The 23,115-nt window shown below is 41.5% G+C and overlaps 4 protein-coding genes across 4 annotated transcripts; 1 reads left to right on the top strand and 3 right to left on the bottom strand.

The window, feature by feature from the left end:
• Positions 1 to 653: 653 nt before the first annotated feature.
• On the bottom strand, positions 654 to 3,210 carry LOC129597984 (glutathione S-transferase Mu 3-like). Its single transcript, XM_055495705.1, has 8 exons — positions 2,935 to 3,210; positions 2,714 to 2,795; positions 2,446 to 2,489; positions 2,017 to 2,098; positions 1,815 to 1,921; positions 1,403 to 1,528; positions 1,221 to 1,301; positions 654 to 1,135 (listed from the first exon to the last, which is right to left on the bottom strand). The coding sequence occupies exons 1-8, from the start codon at positions 2,974 to 2,976 to the stop codon at positions 1,052 to 1,054; spliced, it is 648 nt and encodes a 215-aa protein (XP_055351680.1). The 5' UTR covers positions 2,977 to 3,210; the 3' UTR covers positions 654 to 1,051.
• A 268-nt stretch (positions 3,211 to 3,478) lies between these two features.
• Positions 3,479 to 6,657, bottom strand: LOC129597954 (transmembrane protease serine 9-like). Its single transcript, XM_055495661.1, has 10 exons — positions 6,485 to 6,657; positions 6,104 to 6,412; positions 5,934 to 5,951; positions 5,480 to 5,868; positions 5,229 to 5,306; positions 4,976 to 5,011; positions 4,592 to 4,832; positions 4,373 to 4,497; positions 4,263 to 4,305; positions 3,479 to 4,001 (listed from the first exon to the last, which is right to left on the bottom strand). The coding sequence occupies exons 1-10, from the start codon at positions 6,564 to 6,566 to the stop codon at positions 3,823 to 3,825; spliced, it is 1,500 nt and encodes a 499-aa protein (XP_055351636.1). The 5' UTR covers positions 6,567 to 6,657; the 3' UTR covers positions 3,479 to 3,822.
• A 2,591-nt stretch (positions 6,658 to 9,248) lies between these two features.
• Positions 9,249 to 11,206, top strand: LOC129597934 (hepatitis A virus cellular receptor 1-like). Its single transcript, XM_055495637.1, has 4 exons — positions 9,249 to 9,951; positions 10,204 to 10,582; positions 10,674 to 10,733; positions 10,798 to 11,206. Exons 1-2 carry the CDS (start codon positions 9,405 to 9,407, stop codon positions 10,536 to 10,538), a joined length of 882 nt encoding a protein of 293 aa, XP_055351612.1. The 5' UTR covers positions 9,249 to 9,404; the 3' UTR covers positions 10,539 to 10,582; positions 10,674 to 10,733; positions 10,798 to 11,206.
• Positions 11,188 to 22,907, bottom strand: LOC129597976 (uncharacterized). Its single transcript, XM_055495691.1, has 35 exons — positions 22,598 to 22,907; positions 21,352 to 21,423; positions 21,064 to 21,269; positions 20,885 to 20,986; positions 20,495 to 20,684; positions 19,512 to 19,714; positions 19,347 to 19,448; positions 19,001 to 19,169; positions 18,864 to 18,947; positions 18,529 to 18,758; positions 18,326 to 18,427; positions 17,914 to 18,082; positions 17,734 to 17,832; positions 17,432 to 17,640; positions 17,126 to 17,227; positions 16,896 to 17,064; positions 16,661 to 16,789; positions 16,314 to 16,516; positions 16,148 to 16,249; positions 15,831 to 15,999; positions 15,374 to 15,672; positions 15,150 to 15,260; positions 14,830 to 14,986; positions 14,433 to 14,722; positions 14,122 to 14,226; positions 13,881 to 14,046; positions 13,497 to 13,816; positions 13,232 to 13,342; positions 12,850 to 13,015; positions 12,664 to 12,786; positions 12,416 to 12,531; positions 12,083 to 12,320; positions 11,817 to 11,960; positions 11,557 to 11,636; positions 11,188 to 11,492 (listed from the first exon to the last, which is right to left on the bottom strand). The coding sequence occupies exons 1-35, from the start codon at positions 22,725 to 22,727 to the stop codon at positions 11,400 to 11,402; spliced, it is 5,460 nt and encodes a 1,819-aa protein (XP_055351666.1). The 5' UTR covers positions 22,728 to 22,907; the 3' UTR covers positions 11,188 to 11,399.
• Positions 22,908 to 23,115: the final 208 nt, after the last annotated feature.

Raw genomic sequence — 23,115 nt, 5'->3', positions numbered from 1 at the left:
TGCGACAGGTCTGCATCAGCAAATGAAGTACTCGTAGCTAGATAAGCCTTGCTTGCGGGCTCCGTGCCCTTTACTTTTTTATAGCACGCGTTCAGATTACATTATAATTAGTTCCGTAATCGTTCAGCACCAAGTGCTGAAGTGAAGGATTTTTGTCAAGAATGTAAAGGTCAACTCTACAAATTATTCGGATTATAAAGAAAGCTTTCAAAGAGACAACATACTCCCCAACGGCGCAGTTTTTACCAGTTACCCGATACACCGGGCTGAACCCCGCTCTTATACAAAGATAAAAATAATTAGTACCGCCAAATCTGTAAGCATTGCTCGGAAAATATGGCATATGCTTCTCATTTCTGTGTTATTTCATCAAATTTTTAGACTACGGTGAACGCGCTCCAGTACTTATGATGCCTCATTTTAGAGATCAGAATTACTCAAGTCTGATGAAAGAAATGCTCGCGATCGTATTGAGACTGCACATGAATTAAGCATGTACTTATACCGATGCCGAATCAAATCACTTAAAAATGTACTACGGTATATATAGAAAATAGAAATCTATGCAATAATTACGTAAGTAGCCGTACTGTACTGGAAAATTGTTGGTCCGTACATGGAACAATGGAACAATATAGCGCTTGAAAAGTATATTTGATATCATTTTTTATGAACCATTGCTGGTTATTGGCGCGGAGGTGGTTTACAGCGTACAAACTGAACGAATGTTGAATAATATGACTTAATAACACAAAATTAATATCCACTATCCAGCACTGTGAGTACGTCGGATAAAACGAAAAACTTACGGAATATGTCGTCTATCAGTCTTGTAAAGAAATAACAGTTAGTGATTGCTACTGTACTTTCTTATAGCTACTGACAATTCCAAGTACCGACTATGCGGAAGACAAGACAATATCAAAAATTAAGCATTTCACGTGGTGCTGCATACAATATGTCCGTAATCAGTGCGTTAGGACAATATAACTGCACGTGTGAAATAATGCAGTTAAGCACGCATAAAAACGCTAAATCCACCAGCAACCGTTTATCCTCCCCATTTGGCAACGAATCCATTGATCTTTTTTGGATTACGATCGGACTGCAGATATTCCTGGACACCTTTCAAATGCTGCAGACAGGTAAAAAATCACATGACGCGATAATATGGCGTGAACAGTACAGCAGTGCTTAATCAACGGGGCAGCGTTGCTAACCTGGATGCGATCATGGTATTTCTGCAGATTAGGAAATTGCTGCAAGAAGTCCGGGAAGAGCTTGGTGTTGATATCCAGAATCTGTTCAAAACGAGGGTATCAGAAGTTTACGCTCTGGCTTGAATGGCTAACACTCAGTTTTCGACCACATGAAATAACCTTAAGTGAAGCTTGTTGCTAACCTCGAAGAAGATGAAATCGTTATAAGTGAGATAATCTCCGACAAGAAACTTTTGTTTGTCCAACATCTCGTCCAGCTGCTTCATCACCGGATCGACACGAGCATGATATCTGGGCTTGTCAGTTTCCTAACTGCAGAAAAGGAAAATTGTTAGAGTTATTCTTCTCTTCAGATTTTAAAATAGAGGAAATATTATGATAGCATCGAAAATCCTAAACTTTCCTAATTTCTGTTGAACTTTTCAAACTATATTTCTTTACGGAATGTACCAGTTTAACATTACATCAATACTAAAAAACCCTGTTCAGAAACGTTCAACTACTTTTACCTAACTGTAATTATAAATTTGCAGCTACTGCACAATGTGTACACCTACTGCCAGTCTGCAATGAGGTAATTATGTGAGCGCTTACCAGATCATTGCTAGAAACATATACCAGCCATGACCAAAGGTTACGGAAATCTTGCAGTAAACCATCCACGATATCCTGTTGGATCAAATCATCCTCATTTTTCGCAACTAAAACACACAAACCACAAAATCAAGCAATCGCACAAGCAAGCACGTTTGTAGGTATGCCGGGGAAACAGCAAATGTTAGCCCAAATGACTTACCAAGCCCATGCTTGCGGGCTAAATATTTAATAATCGCGCCAGACTGGCTGAACTTTTTGTCTCCTTCGATGTAATACGGCAACTAAAACCCGAAGAATACAATTATCGGATGCGGAAATTAATAAATTAACAGCGGTAAATATTTTAAAAAAGTATCAGAACTAGGTTTTAAAGAAACACAAAAACGAGACCCAAAGTTTGAAGGACAACTCAATAGCCGAAATAATTGTAGTACAACTTTACAAGTAACAATTAACTGGAAGCATTTCTTGCAACAAGCTATCTCAATACTGCCTTGAATGGGCGTTACGTTCAACAGATTTAAAATAGTGCTACACAAAACTGTCAAGAAATTGTTACCCCAGACCTGTAGTAGTAACGTGCTTAGTAACGCAACGGAAAGTCTCTGTTTTTAAAAGCATTCCTTACGTTTGGGAATTTGATATCCAGCTTGTCCTTCTGAGCAAACCATCCTGCAAAACCAGTAATGTTGACATCGGCGGCAAGATAGTTTCACAATCAAAACATATATATGAGGATAAAGATTCGATCTGAGAAGGTAGAACTGAGATAATGCTTTGATGACGGTAATAATTATTCAAGTGTGTAAGCAAGCCGGAGGAATTTTAAAGCCGGTAAGAGACGTCTTCCTGGTTCCACGTTTCAGATAATGTGCCGTAGTATTACGCATTTTTACCGGTTTCGGGTTCGTGGTCCCAAACCTTGAATTCATACTTGACTCCCACGTGCTCCAGCAGCATTCGAATCGGGTTCGCCAGCTAAATTTCAAGAACAGTTTTGCATGGTATCGTACCGAGGTGCGACAAAACAAGTACATAAACAATGCTTTTTCTGCAAACTGTAAGCACCACCCAATAAGCAGAACATTACAACGCCCTGTACAAACTTTCTACTCACCCCGCGAATATCCCAGTACGCAAGAACAGGAGTGGATGCCATTGCGTTGTCCGGAAACTTTAAAATCAAAATGGGGAGCAAGTGTGCTGCTGCCAAACCGATTTAACTGACTGCGAGTGCGTGCTCAGCTATAGCGAAGTACTGTATACTGTATACTGTTTTCAAGTGCAGCGGCAACTTATCGAAACGAGCACGTCGCTAACTGGTCGCCGATGTATAAAGCCCTTGAATCTAACCATCCAGTCGAATCGGTTGATAAGGAAGAGAATAGAATTAATTATGGCATCCATATAAACTGGTTTAACTAACGCGCGAAATTACTTGGCACCACCGAAACTGGTACATACAGACCAAGAAAATGAATTTTAATTTCACACATAATTATGCTGTGTATATAATATTATAGATGTGAAAAAGATTTGCACGTGAGATAATATTTTATATGAGAATATCCAGGGTAGCGTCTTGCAAACGTACGTATGTAGCGTAATACAGGTAACCAAACATAAACCTTATGAGATCAGTTTGTCTTCTTATAACTTTTAAAATTAATATTATGCCGTTGCCGCACGTGGCACTTAAAAAACTTGGCAGTTCGCTTCCTTACCGATTATTTGCATCAATGGTATTTACTTTTTCCCATTTTTCATACACCAGGAAAATGCGCATGTGTAACAATGTTAATAAATTAATCTGAGAAAATTTGATCTAGTGCGGCAAGACACGCTAAACCACAACAACGTATTTCGAACGACACACTGTCGAAGCACCGGCGTTGTACTCATGGTCAGTTACCGGCGTAATCTTGTGAAGAAACAGTTTACATTACACCGGCAGGTCTGTTGAACCGTCTCTGTGCATTAACTTCTGGAATAGTTTCCAAAATTTTCACTGATTGCGGGGATCTGCCATTGAGTCCGTTATCCATTTTTTCAATTGGAAGACATCGGTGTACGCTCCTGGTAGACCGGCCTGGGCACATCCGGCACCGAACGATACAATCCCGTACAGCGCGTAACTGTTGTAAGTTGGTGGTACAGCCATCACGAGGGGTCCCCCAGAATCTCCTACAATCAAACAACAACTTGGCATCCTGAAATGCGTTTCAATTTGGCAGGGATAATCAGCGAAAACTTTAGCTAACATTGATTATATGAAGTACGCTTGCCCTTCGGGCTGAGACAGTACTAATAGACAGCAGATTCCAGAATTAAACTTGCCAGAAATCGTAAACATGGTATGTGAAAGTGAAACGTAAGAGATGCACCGTGTAAGCGCAAAAATATTAAAACACATTCCATTCTAACCGCAAGTGATGGTGAGTTTACCTTGGCAAGAGTCCCGTCCACCTTCAGTTATGCCACCGCAAATCTATCGAAAAGCGCAGAACTCAGAATAGTCTGACCTTTTAAATCTTTTAGCAGGGAGTCAACATTACCGCAGTGTCCGGGAACCGTGTGTTCCCGTAATCGTATGCTTTATGACAGTCAGTGCTGCTAAATATGTCGATATTGGTCTGCCGGAGCTGATCACTACCGGATCCAATTGCTGCATCACTGTTTTCTGCAATTTTTAAAAGATCGCTTTCGTCAAAGCCACGTAAACTGAGAGTGTATAATACTGTATATCATTTCACAATACGAGTTAAAATTTTTACGTTGTCCGGACTGAATCGTTCCCCAGCCAGCCACATATGCAAACGGACGACCTGTGGTTCTGTTATACGACTGTGCTTGGAAAGTTCCGATTGCCTGGCTTGGCAGACAAATTGGTGATACCATGGAATTAGGGAAATTCGGAATAGGCGCAGTTAACTTAATCAGTGCAACATCATTGCTGAATGGTTGGTTTCCCGTATTGTAGTTCGGATGGCAAATGACGCGGGCGACGCTGGCTTGCTAAATGTACAGTACAATACAAGGTATCAAGTTATCATGTTTTTTATTAATTTATAGCTTTTATAATTGGGTCAAAATTTAATCGACCCAATTTATAATACGGATGAATTTTAAATTCCTGAGAGTAAGTACGTGGTATTTACCTGGCTGTTCAGCAAATTCTGGCTGCCGTAATAAACCTAAAACCAATACATTAAAGTTTTAACGGCTCACAAGCCGCTAAGAGGCTCAAAATTGTCATTGCAAAGGTTCAGTTATTTAGAAATACATAAAATCCAACCAAGAAGTATAAAGCCTAATTAATGGTAAGCAGTTCCATTATTTTTTACTCGGCATACCGCTATCCCATGTATGTACTGCACTATGGTTTACGTATTGTATGTACAAGTACAATACCTTCACGTTTTGCTGGAACTTTGCTTCCGTACTAGTATTAACGCAGTGCGCGGCGGTAACAACCCACTGGCTATTTAACTGCAACGGACAACATTAAAATTAAAGAATCAAGTTTTCAAATAATTCAATAAAAACCTATTCTTAAATTGCAGATCATACATTATATGATATCTCTTTAACCACTTAGTTTGGAAATTTTCAAATAACCTACAGGTAAGTATTGCTACAGCTGTGAAAAATAATTAGCCTACCACAGTGGCGTCGCAAAACTGTCCTCCATACTGCGTGTTAATCAGACCAACTGCCCACGGCCAGGAGTTGGATGCGGCCGGCACACCGCCGACAATGCGAGTCGACGCCTCAGTCTGGAACGCGGTACTTGGTCGGTTGTTTGAGTTGATGGGAACACCACAGTTAGCGACTGCAGGATTAGTAACTGTTGGTTGTGGGGTCGTGGTGGTTGTCGTGGTTGTTGGATTGGGGTTCGTCGGAGTGCGTATACAGTTCCAGCTGATGGCGAATCCCAGTCTGCGTGTGGGATCGTTATCCAGGTTGTAAGGGTCAGCGCAGAAGTCAAACACCGCCACATTGGTGCTGCTTAAAAAGGTTCGAGTTGCTGATTTGTCGGAAGTGGTCACCGCTGCGAAAGGATATTTATTTTTTACACTACGTTCAGAAATTAATCCATAAGCTGAAAGAACGTACATTGGTAGTTGGTACCCTCTGCAAAAGAGAAGGAAGACATTATAAATACAATGCATAAAAACTAATACTTGTGTTTCACCGGCTGATAGCCAGTTCGATTGTATATTAATAGTTTTAAGCCAATATATTAAACGATGAATCTTTTGACACTACCAATTGTTTAACCGTACTTTGCTGGAGATTCATATAACTTTTTTGGTCACACATCGTCGTTCCAATATTCGTGGCCAGTTTCCCATCGAACATCACCCCAAAGTCGTAATCACGAATGTTAAACGTGTAGGTGTTGGTCATGTCCAGGGATAGCTGGGCTCGACAATAAGTGGGTAGAGTGATAATAAATCGCTTTCTCGTTCCGGCGACGTACGGCTGCCGAGGGTAGCTGTAAAAGCCCGGATGCGAATAGAACGCGCCGCTTTCTTGACCGGAGAAATTCTGCATCGCTCGGTCCGAGTCGTATGATTGTAGGTTATAAGGTGCTGAAATTTATCGATATCCATTAACTACTTTTCGAAACTGAATAAAAATATTTAAAATTTTTGAGAACTTACTAGGCATAGTATTAGTATTTTGAGCGGAAACGCAACTGATGGTGAGCACTGCACAGAGTGCAAAAACTGAGGTTGTAAACATTCTCTTTAGTATGTTTGGAAACTATATTATTTGTACAAATTTCACAAAAAAATATTATTTACGAACAGAGAATGCTAACAACAGGTTTCTTACCGGCTACTTTGCAGCCTTTTATGGCATCCTCATCGAAGTAGGACGTGTTTCACGTTTCGGGCTAAACCATTAGAAAAATGTATGATTTAGCAATATTATGTGAAGTGTAATGCTGAATCCAGAAAATCGACAGTCGTTCAAGTAGACAACACTTTCGTTGGGTAAAGAAGCGATTGTTTCAAAGGCGTTACCACCATTACTTTAATTTCCTGAATGTATTGAAATCTAACGTGACTGACTGACTGTTGCATCGCATTCGCGGGCGATTAACGTCATTTCAGAAAAATTGTGCAAACTAAAAGAATTTAAGGTCAAGTTTGGTAAGTCAGTTATATGCCCTGGCCTTCCCATACTTCCCACGTGACACAAAAATACAAACAACACGTATACAGATTTACGGAATTACTAGTAACGCGGGCAGCATTCATTGAACGCCTGCGTCAAATCACCTCACTTCAAAAAGTATTTAAGCTTAAAAAATTGTGCCTTGTTCTGGAGAATTTGCAGTTCAGTTAGTTAAAACAGAATACATGTTCGAATGCTTGCAATGCTCGTATGTTCGTTCAGATGCAGTTTCAAATTTTGGTATACGATTACGACTGCGCTTTTGCCAGTTCACGATTATTATTCAAAACGAATTCCATGAAGATTTGTCACGCTATACATACAACTATTTGTGCATACTGTAGTTGATTCACTGGCAATGTTGAGACTGAAATGTTGCAATATTTAGTTCTGCAGTGGAAACGGTCTTCTGGTTTGCCGGGCATGTGATGTGGGAGAAGCCAGCCTTTTGACTTTTAACACATTTCAGTCCCTGATTGCGGCACTTTAACATTTTCCTTACATGTACCACTGTTTGAAAAGCTTTTTTGCTGACAAAATCAATAAAGAATTCTAATGCATACGGAGTTTCAGTTAAAACGTAAATAAGGTCATACTAATTATCGTTGACAATTGATAATAATTATCATTGATATTAGTAATAATTATCGTTATCACTGATACGGTACGTGCAACTGCAGAGCGGCGATTATGACTCTGGTAAATGAGTGTGTCAGAGTACCGATGACCAAAGGCTACTTTGTAGCTGTCAAAGGTATTATACGCCGGGCATGAATGCACAGCGCAAATGCTTAGTACGGCGGTACATAATATTCGTACAATATTTGCTATGGAACACGCATGATTGCCTGCCAATGTGGAAATGTACGATTGTATATAACTGAAGGTAAATGTTCAATATAGTACTTAATGAAGCGTACGCCAAAACAAAAAATCCCCCATGAATCCGGGAAAATTACGAATGTATGCGATTTGATTGGAGATGTCGCAGCATATACAATAGACTCAGATTGTGTGCCCGGTCACGCCACTATAAAATGATGCTCGTACTCGCTCTATAGCTACGCTGATGTAACGGTATTTAAAATTATTTTCGAGCAGGCCATTCGAGAAAAATTGGATAAAAGAAATTTGAAATTTCGTAGCAGTACACTATCATTCAATTTGTTTGCTTTTCCAATCCAATCCGAATGACTTGCACTTATCAGTGTGCTTGAAGTTTTACTAGAAGAACTATAACTAGCCTGTGATCATTGTATGTGAATATCTTTTTTCCTTCGAATCGCTTTGTGAAATGGATCGCGGGCGAAGGATGGCCGCATCTCCCTATTTTGCAGCTGCGGCTCTGGTTTCCTCGGTTCTGCTGATGAGTCTTGGGATAACGGAATGTGCCAAGAAAATATCTGGTAAGTCTTTTAAAAGCGTGACCGATTTTAATATGAGTAGTAAATGCTGTCCTTACCGGTAATTAATATCAAAAATCGAAAAGTTAAAAAATTATGCAGAATACAGGGTAATTCGCAATAGCGCAGTTGCTGAAAGGTCGATTTTACTCTGCCGAACCAAATCCACATTTGTCCGGCCACATTTTCTTTGATTTCTTGCTCGTTAAAAATTTGCTCACGCAGGATATTGAATTTTGAGCAGTTGCTTATTTTTCTGGTTTTCTAATATATAGATTTTAATAATGGTTGTTTGCAGTGGAAAACTTCGTCAACAGCGCTGAAGAAATGGCGGTGGAAGCCGGAATTCTGGCAATGCCACCGAACTGTAGTAGGAAATGCGAGGTCAAGCCGATGACGGATGCTACCAGGAAATGCGCTGCTGTTCCACATGCCATTCTGCTGCCGGATCGGTGCCACTGCTACAATACCTTCTTCACGGCCCAGAACATCACCGGTCCCGGACTTCCCACTTTTATTAATGTTACCAACTTGTGCAACGAGTTCAAGCTTTTCAAAGGTAAAGAAAACCGAGAAGAAATCATGTAACAATTTAATAATTTAATGATACGAGTTAATAGTAAGTACCAATCAAAAATTATATAACATTTAATAATCTAAATGTTCCGCGTTGATCTTAAAAGCAGTCATATTAGAGGTTGCTATCGCAATTAAAGGAAGAGTATATATACAAGCATCCAGTTCATACACTGTAACCGAATTAACGAATAATCATTATTTTTAGTATGCAGATATGGCACATGTTACTTGACAATGAAATATGAGCTGTTTGCAGTTTTGATCAGTAACGAAACACTGGTCGGAGCGCGCTTTAGTGTCCCGTGGATTCAGCTGGTACGAATTCGACTTCAGCAAGTTGACCGGCGAGGAACAGGCGCGATTGGGATATATCCCACTTAAAACAGTAAACGCTACGTTCGGTCGGGTCAAGCGCCAGATGGGCGAGCCATGGCTTGAAATGGACGACGACGCCGCATCCACGACAACAGCGTCAAACGTCGACGCATCCAACACAACCACGGCGACCACATCCGGATCAACGGTGAGCGAAATCGCATCAACGACACCGGCACAGGACGTCACAACCGCTGCATCCGAGGCGACAACCACCACGGCAGAAGTTACAACCACCGCACCCGAAACCACAACCACGGTTCAAGACACCACAACCACCGCTGTCACGGAGGCGACCATCACCGAGACTGCAACTACAGAAGCCAGTACGACGATGGCTACTGAAACCACTACGATGGGGACTACAGATGCGCAGAGCTCCACTGCCACTACAGGGATGACGACTGGTGAGACCACGGAAATGCCGGTCAAGCCCACTGCGCTGGTGACGGATGCTTCCATGGCCACCACTGCCACATCCGTGGATACCTTCTCGACGACGTTGCCCACGTCCACTACACTGCCGATCGTGGTTCCGGTGACCCAGGCGCCTGTTCAGATGATATTGTACCCAGCGGCGGATGGTTTTGGTAATTTAGCTCAATTCAGTAGAAGTATAGCAAAACAGCGGTCAGCGAGGCAGAAAATCGCCGTGCTCTGTAAACTGCTAATTAAGCTCGTCAGTAACTTTTGGTTGCTGCATAAAATTCTAAAAATTTTTGCTTCGTGATTTTTTCGTGATAAACTTACTCTTTTTTCTATTCAGAGAAAATTATTTTCAAACAATAATAATATATAAAAACAAACTATTCATAATTTAACAAATAATATCGTTTTTCTAGGTGGTTACTCTTTGGTATCTGTCCCTGTCCAAGCCGTAGCTGGCGGCGTCAATCCCGGCATCGGAGTGGGAACCGTTCGAGGGTCGCAAGCCCCGCTGACTGCCATCGCCTATCCGGGCGGCATGTTTACCAGCGGCAGTGGTCTCGGGGCAAATTCAATGGCCGGCTCCGTTTCGCCCAGCATGATTCCGGGATCGGGACTTGCAGTTCCACCTGGCCTGGCGCATGGCCTCTTGGGTCCGGGACCTTTCAAAGCGGCCAAACGGCATCTGGGCGAACCTTCTGGGTGTCCCGGCCCGTGCGGGAAGTGTGCCAGCTCGTGCCGGTCGAACTGATCTCGGCGCCAGTGCGGAAGACGAAAGCGATGATCAGGATGTCGGTGAGCAGCGTGCAGTAATTGGATGGGATGTTTTGTTTTTTTATACAGAATTTTTGCGATTTTTTTACTGAATTATTCTAATTTTTTACAGATGACGATGACACCATTGTGGTTGCGGGAAACGGCACCTCGACGACCTCTCCTCCCATTAGTTAGTATTCTACGAGTTATTTTGTATTTCTCCAACGGTACTTTACGGATGAGCTCCTTTTCAGATGCTATTTCAAAAGAAAACAGCGCGCTGATTGCCGGTACCTCACCCCAGGACTGCCATGATAAATGCCACACGACGGGCAATCAAGCCATCTGCCAGATGATTTGCGCTTCGAAAGGGGACAACAAAAACAACTTCGGAAGCTTTGTTACTTGGAGCAAGGCCTTTTAAAAATTTTAGGTTGTTTTCTAGTTTAAATAGTTTTGCCGCTGGTACGGCAAATGGGAGTGACTAAAATTTTTATTTTTGATCTTTTATCAGGATATTTCAGTATTATTTATTAGTGCTCAACAGGCTGGCCGCTGTTTAATGCCACTGATTAAACCGTGTTCGTATTTTGCGCTGTATGTATTTTACATTGCGTGTTGTATCTGTACCCGTAACATTTACGTTACTGACAAGTTTTTTTTCCTTTCGATACCAAAATCACAGAACAATAAATCAACAAATGGCAGGAGAGCACACTTCTGGCGAAGAAGTGAACACTCACAACAGGCCAAGATCAAGTTTAACATTCATCACAGAAATAAAATTAAATCACCGGTAAAATGCAAAAACCTGCGTCGACTAATGGCCCTATAAGGGCACATAATCGACTAATCACTACGCAATGGCAATGAAAACAATCACTGCAATCGTATCACCAAACAATCCCAGCCAAGTCAAACCCAGGATAACCTTTCGAACCATATCATCCTGCAATGATAAACACAGTTCTCGAGTGCATTACAAAATGGGAGAAAAGAATCGCGGTACGTACCGGTTCCAGTGGCTCAATAACCGGTTCCACCTTTTCTGGCTTATCATCGGTTTTGGCCAAATGCTCTCTGGACTCGCGGCCTAAGCAGATAAAATAAAATTAAATAAAGCGCAGTATTTATTAAACCACGAAATCGGGAAATAAGAAACACAACCATCAGACAAAAACCGGAATAAATAACAACAAGCTCATGCTTACAGGAAAACTTATTAGCATTAGAGAGTAAAATCTAATAAATCACAGTAAACCTGTTAACTTACGTTTCTTATTTGCCTGTCCTGCTTTGTGGATTTCCAAGATCAGCTGCAGAAGGGCATTGTAAGCGTATGCTCCTACCACAATCCACGTAGCCACGGGATCGATGTCCAAGGCGTCCAACAGAGTACCCAAAGCCATTGTTACACCTGAATAAAGGTTTTTCGCTTAGTTAATAAATTTTACGGTCACTGTTGGAGTGTGGGCACACGCGATCAAACATTTCAATTCGTTCGTATCTTTACGTTCAGTAAATTTCAATCTTCCTTACCGGCTAACAGCAGTGCTCCGTATCCAATACTCCAGTGAATCCAGTTGAAATATTTGCGATTCGGCGTACCCGGGTGGGGTCGGAAGGTGGCGATAATCGGCTGGACAAAGGCCAGAGCGAACGTAATAATGCCGGTGTAGGCGTGAGGAACATCCAACCATTGCTGTTTATCCACAAAAATTATGACCACAGCCGTGATAGACAGGACAACTGCGGAAACCATGTGCACACGATGGATCTGCAAAAACAGACGTTTAAGCCAATTTCTTCGCAATTGAAAATTCCATTCGCTTTCATTTTACCACAAAATCCGAAAGCAAATGTTAAGCTTACCGTAAACCACAGTTTGACCTTAAAAGGTTGAGTATCGGGCCACATGTCTTTAGTATGGCGTGCAAAAAACATTCCCATTGCGGCGCAGAAGTTCCATGCGAGTACCATCAGTATTGCTAATATTGAAGATAAACCAAGAAGAATGATAAGTAATAATTCAAATACGGAGCAAGTCTTGCCAGGTTAAAAAAAGAATTCGACAGACGCACAGCGCAGGCTGCGCTTTAACAGGTACTTCCTGCACTCACCGTGTGTTTTTTTCAAAGCGTTGGTAGTACGAGCAACAGGAATATCGCCTCCAGACGTACTATTCACAACCACAGTTACGGTCGACCAAACCCTCTTGTCCTGATGGTAATCTTTCGTGTGGTCTAGTCGCAAAAAAAACAATAATAATTCACTAGTAATCAGGTCTTAAACCAAGTATATGTTACCGTTAGTCACTGATCCCTTAGCTAGTAGCAAATAATAAGGAGTATTCAGATCGAAGGTGGCATTTTTGTCGTTCCAGAACACTGTTCGTACTACGTCGACTGTCATGGAGCAAGTGAACTTTCCATCGACGGCTTTCATAGAAGTTGCCATTACGCCATTCATGGCCTGCAAGGGAAAATACAATTGATATTATTCTAAATTTAAAAATATCATCGATATCCCCGTCATATGTTGTGGGCTGTGCTCGTGTTCTACATTTTTTTTACTACTCGTTTTCATTTTCAAGATAAAGAAACAAATTGTTATGCCAAATTTGTAACACTTTACGCTGACCAAAAAAGAAATGCCCGCACAGATGCTCATCGACAACCGAATTATTACCGTTGGAAAATTTTTGTGATCATCGCTGTTGTACGATGTAAAAACTCCCGGCTGGGCTGGCATCGAGGCGTTCGATCGCCAAACCACGCATTCCAACACCATGGCATTAGCCTTCAAGAGTAACGGCAATAGTTGAAGCAAACAGCTTGATATAAATCATCATGAAGATTCATCGAAATTCTGACTGTGAGCTACTGGATGCTGCTCAAAATTTACGCTTAAAAACCGTACGCTCGCTTCCGTTAAGCCAACAGTCGCTACTGACCATTGACATGCCAGGTGCCACTCCCAAAGCAAACCAGAACGTCTCCTGCCCGGCATCGGCTTTTCCTTCCAAGGTCACGGCGACCTTTCCATTGTCGTCGGGATCAGTTTGGAACGTGGCCACAATGGTGCATGTGTCAGTGGTTTCGCAGTCTTTCGGGAAGACAAACTTTCCGGTGGAATTTGTTGGTGCTACCGTTGTTAGCGGCGGAGTTGTTGGTACTGTTGGTGGCTGGGTGGTTGAGCAGTTGTCTTTTGCGCAGGCGAGAGCCACTTCATTGGCGGAAATTCTGGGCCTTGAGAGATGTTTCCCTGGGAGAACTACAACGCACAATCAAGTCAAGTCAGGTGTAAACCAGACAGACATTTCAAGACCACCACTCACGAGTGCCATTTCTTTCGCGCAGGCCACCGCTTCCCAACAAAATATGCATGTAATCGCGCAGGTCGAACGTTTCATTGGAAATCTCACGGACAATATCCAGTTGGAATGTACAGCCGATTTCCCCATCCGTCATCGAAACGGACGAGTTATGAATACCGTACAGTTTCTGCAAAGGTGAACTAACTGCTGCAACTGAGGTCGGCCAAAGAGGAACACTAGTTTCAGTAATTTGCTGACTCACGTCCGGAAGAACGTCATACTGGCGCCCGTTTCCGTTATAAGCAGCCAGCACTTCGTTGTCCTTATCATCGGGTCGCTTCACACATTGCACCACAGCGGCATTACTCTAAAAAAATTGACAAAATATAAAATCCAAAAGGGACGAAAACAGCCAAGGTAAACAAGGGAAAAAAGGGCACCCAAAGGCAAAACTCGAAAAAAAATCCGATGAAAAACAAAATCGATCTGTTTAAACACATTGTGCAAAAGAGCAGACTAAAGTAATGTCTTTGTTTATTTTAAGATAACCAAAGAGATAAACTAAGCGCATACCATGTTCTTGGTGTGCGTAACACCGAAACCAATCCAAAATGCCGAAGCGTTACCCCGGTCAGGAACGCGCCCGTACAGTCCCACTTGGATGACCCCGGCGGAAGTTGGCTCACCATTGGGCACAGCACTCCAGGCGAGAAGGGCTTGACAGTTGCCGGTCTCTTCGCATCCTTCCGGCACACCGAAGCAGTTCTGACCGGTGCACGCACTGGGCGGACAGCGATTCCCACAAGCCATTACGACCTTGGGGGAGAATATCGTCGGGATGGTTTCGTGATAATCTGGATTACCTATTCAAAAAATTCAACTGTAAAATGCATAACTTGTACTGAATAATTTAACTTTTAAAAAAATCTCAGATTTAGTGACTGCTTTTAATGCATACGTTATCACATACCGGCGCCTGTGATAGATCCACTTCCAAGGAGAATAGTATACGGTGTACGGAGATCAAACACAACATTGGAAATGGTGCGCGTCACATCAAGGTTGAATGAGCACTGAACATAGCCATCCAGAACTGCCGAGGAGAATTCCGAAATTCCCAGACGGGTCTATGTACCAAAGAACGCGCCAATATTTATATGCTCAGTGCTCTATATACGTAAATCGTAAACCTTTATTTAATAAGTATCACGGCACAAGTGCAAACTAAGCACCAAAACAAAGTACCAGAACGAAGTCAAAACAATCCTCTTAGTTTTGAGGAAAACTTACATTGACTAGTACGTCGTACTGATGGCCGTCGGTACCGTGCGAATTGTATCCAGCCAAAATACCGGAAGATCCATTACCGTAATTCATGCACTGAACGACTGCGGATGATTCCTGTAATCGTATACGTAAGGACGTATTAATATTAAGCTGTTTGAATTACACAAACACAAATTTGCTATCTGCAGGCACAAAGAAAAAAGAATCTTCTAAGAATCATCGTTTACCATTTTGCCGCTGATCGAAGTTCCAAATCCAACCCAGTACTGGTGCACCTTGGGATCATTGTTCACACCATAAAGATCAACTGGAATTTTTGTGCTGTTATCTGATGAACCATAGGACAGCAACTGGAGACAATTTCCAGTATTCAGACATCCTGCTGGAACTCCAAAGCATCGACGCGATTTTCCGCACTGATCGTAGACGGCGGGAAAACCGGTTGTGGGACTCGGACAGTAGTTACCGCAAGCAAATGTGACATTTGGTGTAATTTGAGGCTTCTGCCAGTGCCACATCAGCTGGTCTGTAGAATACAGTCACATCGTAGTTGACATTTTGATCAAACCATTAAAAAAGTATCACTGACTATGCATTAATTTTTACACGCTCCCAAAATACAATTTGTGAATCGGAATCCGTTTCCGAAAATTAATAATTTATTACAGCTAATCAAATACGCACACTCATTGGGCATCGTTTCGTTGATCCATCCCGTTCCCAGTAAAAGAGTATAAGGGGTATTCAAATCGTACGTTGTTCCGTTAATACTTCGTTGAACATCCAGATGGAAACTGCACTGGAGAGCACCGTCCACCAGCAAAGCATGTCGATGGGTAATGCCGATATACCGCTGCAATATCACAATACAATTTCCTTACAAAGTGCAACAAGTCTCTTCTCAGAAATGCTAAATATTATCATCTCCACAGCTATAAAAACTTAAACGCCAGTGCAAACAAAATTGCGCCAGTGCAAACAAAATTTTATTAATTTTCTACCTCAGTCAACGGTTGATATTCATGGTCGGGTGCGTTGTAGGCTGCTACGATGTCATTCGTTCCGTTCGAATAATGCGCACACTGAACTACTGCCGTTTTATCCTGCGAAGGCAAAATTTGGTCACCAATCGCAAGAAATCAACAATAGGCGGTCTGAGAGTTGTACCATTCCGCCGGAAATCGAAGCTCCAAAACCAATCCAGAAATCATCTTTGTATGTGGCATTATAGGGAAATCCGTACAACCACATGGGAATTTGACCGTTCAAAGCTGCTTGGTAGGCCAAGAGTTGTTGGCAGTTTTTCTTTTCCACACAACCTTCCGGCACACCCTGGCATTTGTGTGCTTTTCCGCATTTTGCGTACAGATCTGTGACAGTGATTTATTAAGCAAAAATTCCTTATATTCAAAACCTTTAGTGGAAAAGTATAAATAAAAATCCAAATATTTACGAAATCCTTATGACATCAAAATTTGGATCCAGCAAGAAATACAATGCATCCTAAAACTTGCCATCGAAACTTGGTAATTCAGCAACTTCTTCTTCGGCCGAAGATCGTCGATTGCGGCAATGTTTACCACATGCCATAACGATTTTATCTTTCGTTGCGTACGGCTTCGAGAGATGCCATTTCAGTTCATCTGTATTGTACAAAAAAAAAACATGGTAACGCAAAAATTTAGCCTGTACACAGGATTATGTACGCCCTTCTACGATTCTGTAACAAGGTCTGAATTTCTGAATTACATGTACTGGGAGCCGTTTCGTTGATCCAGCCAGATCCCAGAAGGAGATAGTATGCTTTACGGAGGTCATAAGAGTTTCCAGCGACATTTCTGGTCACATCCAGTTTAAAAGCGCAGTGAACGAATCCGCCAGCAAATCTAGTCGATATTTGCGAAATTCCGTTGTGGCGCTATAAGCGAAACCCGGGATGTCACAAAACATTTTCCAAAACATGTTAGACAAAACCTCACATCAGGTAATGGTTGATAAGAATGCATAGGTGCGTTGTAGGCGGCAACAACATCGGAATTGCCATTGGAGAACTGCGCACACTGCACAACGGCGGTCAAATCCTGCAATTACCAAAAGTGTATCAACCGCAACATTTTGGCTGCGCTCTTATTGCGTTCCTAAATCTTCCCTTGAATATGTTAATAAAACAGTAAAGAACAAAAAACTGCTATGTATTTAAAGAAAAATGGGATCGAAAATGGAAGCCAGAACTAAAATATCGCTAAGCGAGTATACACTGGAAGAATTAATCGAGATATCTTTACCATGCCTCCAGACTGTGACGTTCCGAAACCAACCCAGAAATCATTCTGATATGTGGAATTCGGAGCTGTGCCGTACAGATCGACGTCCAAAGTGTTGGTACCAGTGTTAAGATTGCTGTAGGAAAGCAACTGCAGACAGTTTTTACTATCCACACAGCCGGTTGGAACACCGTAACACTGCCGCGAATTTCCACAATCATCGTAAACATCTATGTATACGGATAACGGTAAAAACATATATTTATAATACTGCGCATGCGGCTTTTGCGCAAACTAAAAATTGTTAAAATACTAATGATTACCAGCGATTTCCGGTTCGTTGTCTCCACATTTATTCCCACACGCCATTACGATCTTATCCTTAGAAATAGCCGGCTTCTGTAAGTGCCACTTCAGTTCGTCTGAAACATACGCCAGTCCATGAGATTATTAAAAAAAGTAACCACGAGTGAAACGATACATCATTAGATGGTAAAGCGTACAAGTATTCGTTGCAGTTTGGTTAATCCATCCGGAGCCCAACAGCAAATAATATGGTTTGTGCAGATTGTACACATCATGGGCTACTTTTCTTCTAATATCCAAATGGAAGGAACACTGCACATAGCCATCATATTTTGTCGTGGTAATATTCTTGATCCCAGCATGATGCTAAAACCAGTAAACCCCTTATGGCTTCATTATAATACAGGCTTTGAATGGTATAAAAAATATTAGTATGGTGTTTCGAAGGCAATCATAAGCAGTGTTCGTAGGACTGGTAAAAAAATAAAAAATGCAAATAGGTCTAACGACCATTCCAAGTACGAGTATGAATCTACAGATAGTATAAACATTAGACCAAAAGTATTTTGTATCCTTAGCTTTTCTGGTGTAATTTTCGAAGGAACGTACATGCGGAAGCGATACGTATTTGTGGTCTTTGGCGTTGTAAGCGGTCACAACGTCAACGGTGCCGTTGGAGTACTGCGCACATTGAACAACAGCAGTGTAATCCTGTAATTAAAGAGCCGAAGTAGTTAAAAGAAGACGATGTATAGCACCATCTTTCTCCAAACGAAACAGTGATAGGCATGTTACAGTAACGATTATATTACCATGCCACCGGATTCCGATGCTCCAAAACCAACCCAGAAATTGTCGGCATACGTCGCATTCGGTGGCGCTCCAAAGATATCAACGGGGATGGTGCGGCTGTGTTTGTGAGCTGCGGCACCATAGGACAACAACTGAAGACAGTTTTTCTGGTCAACGCATCCGTCCGGCACACCAATGCATTTTCGTGTTGTTCCACAATCGGCATAAACATTCGATAAAATAAACGTTTCTATGGGAAGAAATTTTAAATTACAATACTTTCAACTCCGGCAATTCATGACGAATTCAAAAATTTTAAAACACCAAAGAGAACAAAATTAACAGCTGCACCTACCGGTTGGTTTGCATTTATTACCGCACGCAAAAACGATTTTCTGGCTGGAAATAAATGGTTTCTCCAAATGCCATTTCAGATCATCTAAAAAGGTGATCATCACAATTTTAAAAATCAGACATTTGCATCCGACTTACATTTATGTCTTGCTGTTTCATTGATCCAGCCCGAGCCCAGCAGCAGATAATACGGCTGGCGAAGGTCGAAAAGCATGCCCGAAACATTGCGCTCCACGTTAAGTTCGAAGGCGCATCGCACGAAACCGTTCTTGAAGTGCGTTCTGATGTGATGGATACCTTCGTGCTTCTATAATTCGAGAACTGATAGTATTAAGCGAATATAACTTCAAAACTCTCTATAATTCTATTAACTAAATTCTTCCATTGAAGAGTGCAAGCAAAATATTATGATACAAAATGACAAGAATGATACTGTCTACTGGTATCTGCTACAAAACACTTCAAACAAATTTCTTCTGCTTACCCGAGTAAGCGGTTCGTAATTGTGCTGGGGAGCGTTAAACGCGGCAACAACATCAGATTTTCCATCCGAATAGTGCGCGCACTGTACAACAGCGCTCAGATCCTAACAGAAACAAGTTTTTTTATAACTTTGAGAAGTCGAAGAAACCATGCTGTTACGCAGTACCATGCCGCCGGATTGTGAAGCTCCGAAGCCAACCCAGAAGTCTTTCTTGTACGTCGCATTGGGCGCGGTTCCATAGAGATCCACCGGGATACGGTGGTTATGCTGCACTCCATATGAGATCAACTGGGAACAATTCTTTGCTTCTATACATCCGGCTGGGACACCGTAACACTGCCGTGTTCGGTTGCAGTGGTGGTATACGTCTACGATGAACAAAGATTACATTTAGAAATACAGCGTTTATAACAATATAATTCCCGCACAGCCAGATTTACTTCCGTCAACTATTTTACCACCGAAAAGCAATTATTGTACTATACAAACACATTCGGCCAAATTCAACAAATTTACATTCGAAACATCCCGGTATAAATGTTCTGAACTGTGTAAATTACTAAAAAACCTTTTGCATAATAAAAAATTCCTTAAATTCTAAGGAATTGAATGATACTATGTGCGGGCTGTAAATCTGTCGACTTGTTTTGGCAGGTCAGTTTTAAATACTCGTACTGAAACTACAGTGCTATGCTAATAAACGAGCAAATTTGACCGATTCTTTTATTGTCACTTTCTCTTTCTATTCGTAAACGGCGCAAGTTACAATTTCACATACTTGAAGATAAAGTATGAGCAGAAAAAGTCAAAGATAAGCACCAAACAAAGGCAGCACTAATCTTAAGAACAATCGAATTTCACTAAAGACGAAATTTTAAGCAAGCAGAGAATTCTTTAAAAATGCAACAAGCTTTATCACAGACAAACCGCCGGTAAATATTCAATCATACACATCATCATGATTGAATAACCGTATGTATTCAAGCACTCATCCGAATCCGTTACAATTAAGAACATTTTGTTCCACATGCCATGATGACTTCTTCTTTGGTCACTTTAGGGATGTCGAAGTGTTCCTCTAATTTATCTACAAATGTAGTGAAAAGGTGCACACTGCACGGGCTCACGTCTGCTTTGAAATTTCTTACAGTGATCTTCATCATCCACCTCATCCCAGTCATCGTCATCTTTCACTTTTCCGGAGCCCACCAGAATATGATACGCTTTCTCCAGATCATAAACAGTCCCATCAACTGTTCGCTGCACATCCAAATCAAAAGAACAATGCTGATAATCGTCCTCCGAGGTGACAGTGATATTGCTGATTCCAAGTTGTCTCTAAAACAGCAAACATTTACCATTTTTGAATACAAAAATGTCGTTTTTGGCTAGTTTTTGCAGACTATACATTTATCGCTATTCATATCAGGTCATCAGATTTTCTGCACAAGGGTTATTATTTAAAAAAAATACTACACGGTTTCATGGCTTGATAGAATCTCGAATGTACGTATGTCAGGAATCCCAGCAATACTTACGTTGTCCAGCGTGTGATACGAATGTTTCCCACTTGTATACGCAGCAACCACTTCTCCAGAGCCATCAGGATAACGCGCACACTGGACAACGGCTGCATTTGTCTAAAAAAATTGCAAACATCAGTATCAAGACGCTCATGCAACAAAAACAGGTTCAATTTTCAAGTTTCACCACTAACCATTTTCCCTGATAAATTAACTCCGAATCCAACCCAGAACTTGGTGCTATATTTTGACTTGGGAGATTTGCCGTATAGTTCCACTGGAATTTTATTGTCACCACCAGCGGCACCATATGAAAGAAGAAATTCACAACTTTTTCCGGAAACACAGCTATCAGAATCTCCAATGCATGCACGCGTGGTTCCACAAGCGGCGTAGACGTCTACAAATTTCAAGATCATTAACGCACACATAGTCAAATATTATGTAATGTAGGCGAAAGATTGTCGAAAACTCTGTCATACCATTTACGTTCCAAATTGGAGACAACGCAACGCCAAACAGTTCAGCTTCGTCAATAAGGAAGTCGGGACGATCTACGAGCAGATTCCGAAAGAGAAAGTTACGCAGCGAAGCAAGAAACGGCTGTCCATCGACGAAAAGATGCCCGCAGATTTAAGAAAAGCGAAAGAAGATGGTACGAAGCCGATATAAGCATCCATAGTACAAAGAAAATAATGAGCTGTTTGACCAGAAATGAAATAAAATGGGATAATTCTGCTCTTATGTTGCAGAATAAATGCGGCACTTATAACATCTTACGCAAGTACTGCTACTTTTACAGTTAGATAACCTAACTTGTAATGACTGTTAGGATTTTCAGGAGCGATAATTTTCTCCTGAATGCTGCCTGCTGTTGCAAAATAATGGTTATATATTAAATAAGTACACATGACAATCGTTCTATAAAACATACTTTATGTATAAAATGTAGATATATGTGATTAACCAATCAGCCGAACACCGCAACAGGAAGACAGTCTGCAGTTCATATCTCTGCTTCATTTGCACGCCACAATGGCACAAATAAAACCGATATGAAGTATTATAAACTTCAAGTCTCCATTAATTAGTTATCACTCTATGGTTGTTACTTGCTAATCTTATCGCAAGGCCTTGGCCTCTAAAATGATGCACGTTACAATTATGAAAGCTAACGGCATCTCAAAAATCACATGATGATATGACTACAATTAGGCGTTGATTCCTGAGAAAAATAACTAAGTGCTGCTGTAAGTTTTTTTGCGCAGAATTACTACTAACAAAATCCCATTCAAAAAAATCACTACCTGTAGACTATCTTCTACGGTCAACTGTTATTCTGATTTTGAGACTGGAGATACTGTAAAGTAGTAGAAGACTCCACCATGAGTATTGAGTAACGCTAATGCGACAAATTTGAATTTAAAATTTATGTAGTTCATTACGTCAATTCCAAAGCAGTTTTCAGTCCAGCACGAGTAAATGTACTCGTAGTGTCTCGTACAGATGGTACAGTACTTCTATGATTCTATCTGTGATACAAAATTGTCATATTAAATAGATCCACGCTTGCAAACTTGTTGATTCACACTCTACAAGTCTGCATCATGAATTTTATCGCAGTCACCAGGGAGTTTATAAAATTTTCGATTTTCGCATCATCGTATGCAATGAAAAAAAATCGATTTTTAAATTTAAATGGACCGCTCAATCAGCTGATGGACTTACCGTCGGCGATTGCGCCATTCTCCAGAAAATCCTCCTCCCAGGAGCTGCCGTCTCTGGATGGAATCAGCGCCGCATAACTAAGTCCCACAAGCAACGACGTCGCCAGGAAAGCGGAGATCTTGAGAGGCATTTCTGCGTGCTAGGCGTCGTACAGCGCCGTGGATGGCGAATACAGTACAATCAACGGTCCGCTGGGCTGCCCGCACTTAATCAAGTGATCGGGAAGTGAGCAAGTCCGTAAACTGAACCCGTCGACACCGTCGCATTGGGCCTTTATTTTATTCCGGCAATAATGACGGCACGTATGTGGCAACAGGGTCTGCTACAGTGAGCTGATTAGGAACAAAGTCCATCCTCACTGCATGCTGCACGGTATAATCTGCAATTCTGCATTTACAGCTGATAACCGAGCATAATTGCGCTAACTGACACTGAATGTCTTCGCCAATGTGACAAAATTACGAATGAATGGAGATATCAAAAACACAACAAATAAATTTTGTCACAAGGCACGGCTG

This window comes from Paramacrobiotus metropolitanus, unplaced genomic scaffold (genome assembly GCF_019649055.1).
Source record: "Paramacrobiotus metropolitanus isolate TYO unplaced genomic scaffold, Prichtersi_v1.0 Parri_scaffold0000112, whole genome shotgun sequence".
NCBI lineage: Eukaryota > Metazoa > Tardigrada > Eutardigrada > Parachela > Macrobiotidae > Paramacrobiotus > Paramacrobiotus metropolitanus.
Note: the sequence above shows the minus strand (reverse complement) of the source record. Positions and strands in the feature narration are given on the sequence as shown.

Coding starts and splice junctions, on each gene's coding strand:
- LOC129597984 (XM_055495705.1), bottom strand. CDS start 2,976: ATGGCATCCACTCCTGTTCTTGCGTACTGGGATATTCGCGGG. Junction 2,796..2,934: donor CGTACTGGGATATTCGCGGG/GTGAGTAGAAAG, acceptor CTTGAAATTTAG/CTGGCGAACCCGATTCGAAT. Junction 1,922..2,016: donor AGCCCGCAAGCATGGGCTTG/GTAAGTCATTTG, acceptor TGTGTGTTTTAG/TTGCGAAAAATGAGGATGAT.
- LOC129597954 (XM_055495661.1), bottom strand. CDS start 6,566: ATGTTTACAACCTCAGTTTTTGCACTCTGTGCAGTGCTCACCATCAGT. Junction 5,012..5,228: donor AGTTCCAGCAAAACGTGAAG/GTATTGTACTTG, acceptor TATTGGTTTTAG/GTTTATTACGGCAGCCAGAA. Junction 4,833..4,975: donor AGAATTTGCTGAACAGCCAG/GTAAATACCACG, acceptor CTGTACATTTAG/CAAGCCAGCGTCGCCCGCGT.
- LOC129597934 (XM_055495637.1), top strand. CDS start 9,405: ATGGGCGAGCCATGGCTTGAAATGGACGACGACGCCGCATCCACGACA. Junction 9,952..10,203: donor CCCAGCGGCGGATGGTTTTG/GTAATTTAGCTC, acceptor TCGTTTTTCTAG/GTGGTTACTCTTTGGTATCT.
- LOC129597976 (XM_055495691.1), bottom strand. CDS start 22,727: ATGCCTCTCAAGATCTCCGCTTTCCTGGCGACGTCGTTGCTTGTGGGA. Junction 16,000..16,147: donor AATATCAACCGTTGACTGAG/GTAGAAAATTAA, acceptor GTGATATTGCAG/CGGTATATCGGCATTACCCA. Junction 13,016..13,231: donor ATCACAAAAATTTTCCAACG/GTAATAATTCGG, acceptor TTTCCCTTGCAG/GCCATGAATGGCGTAATGGC.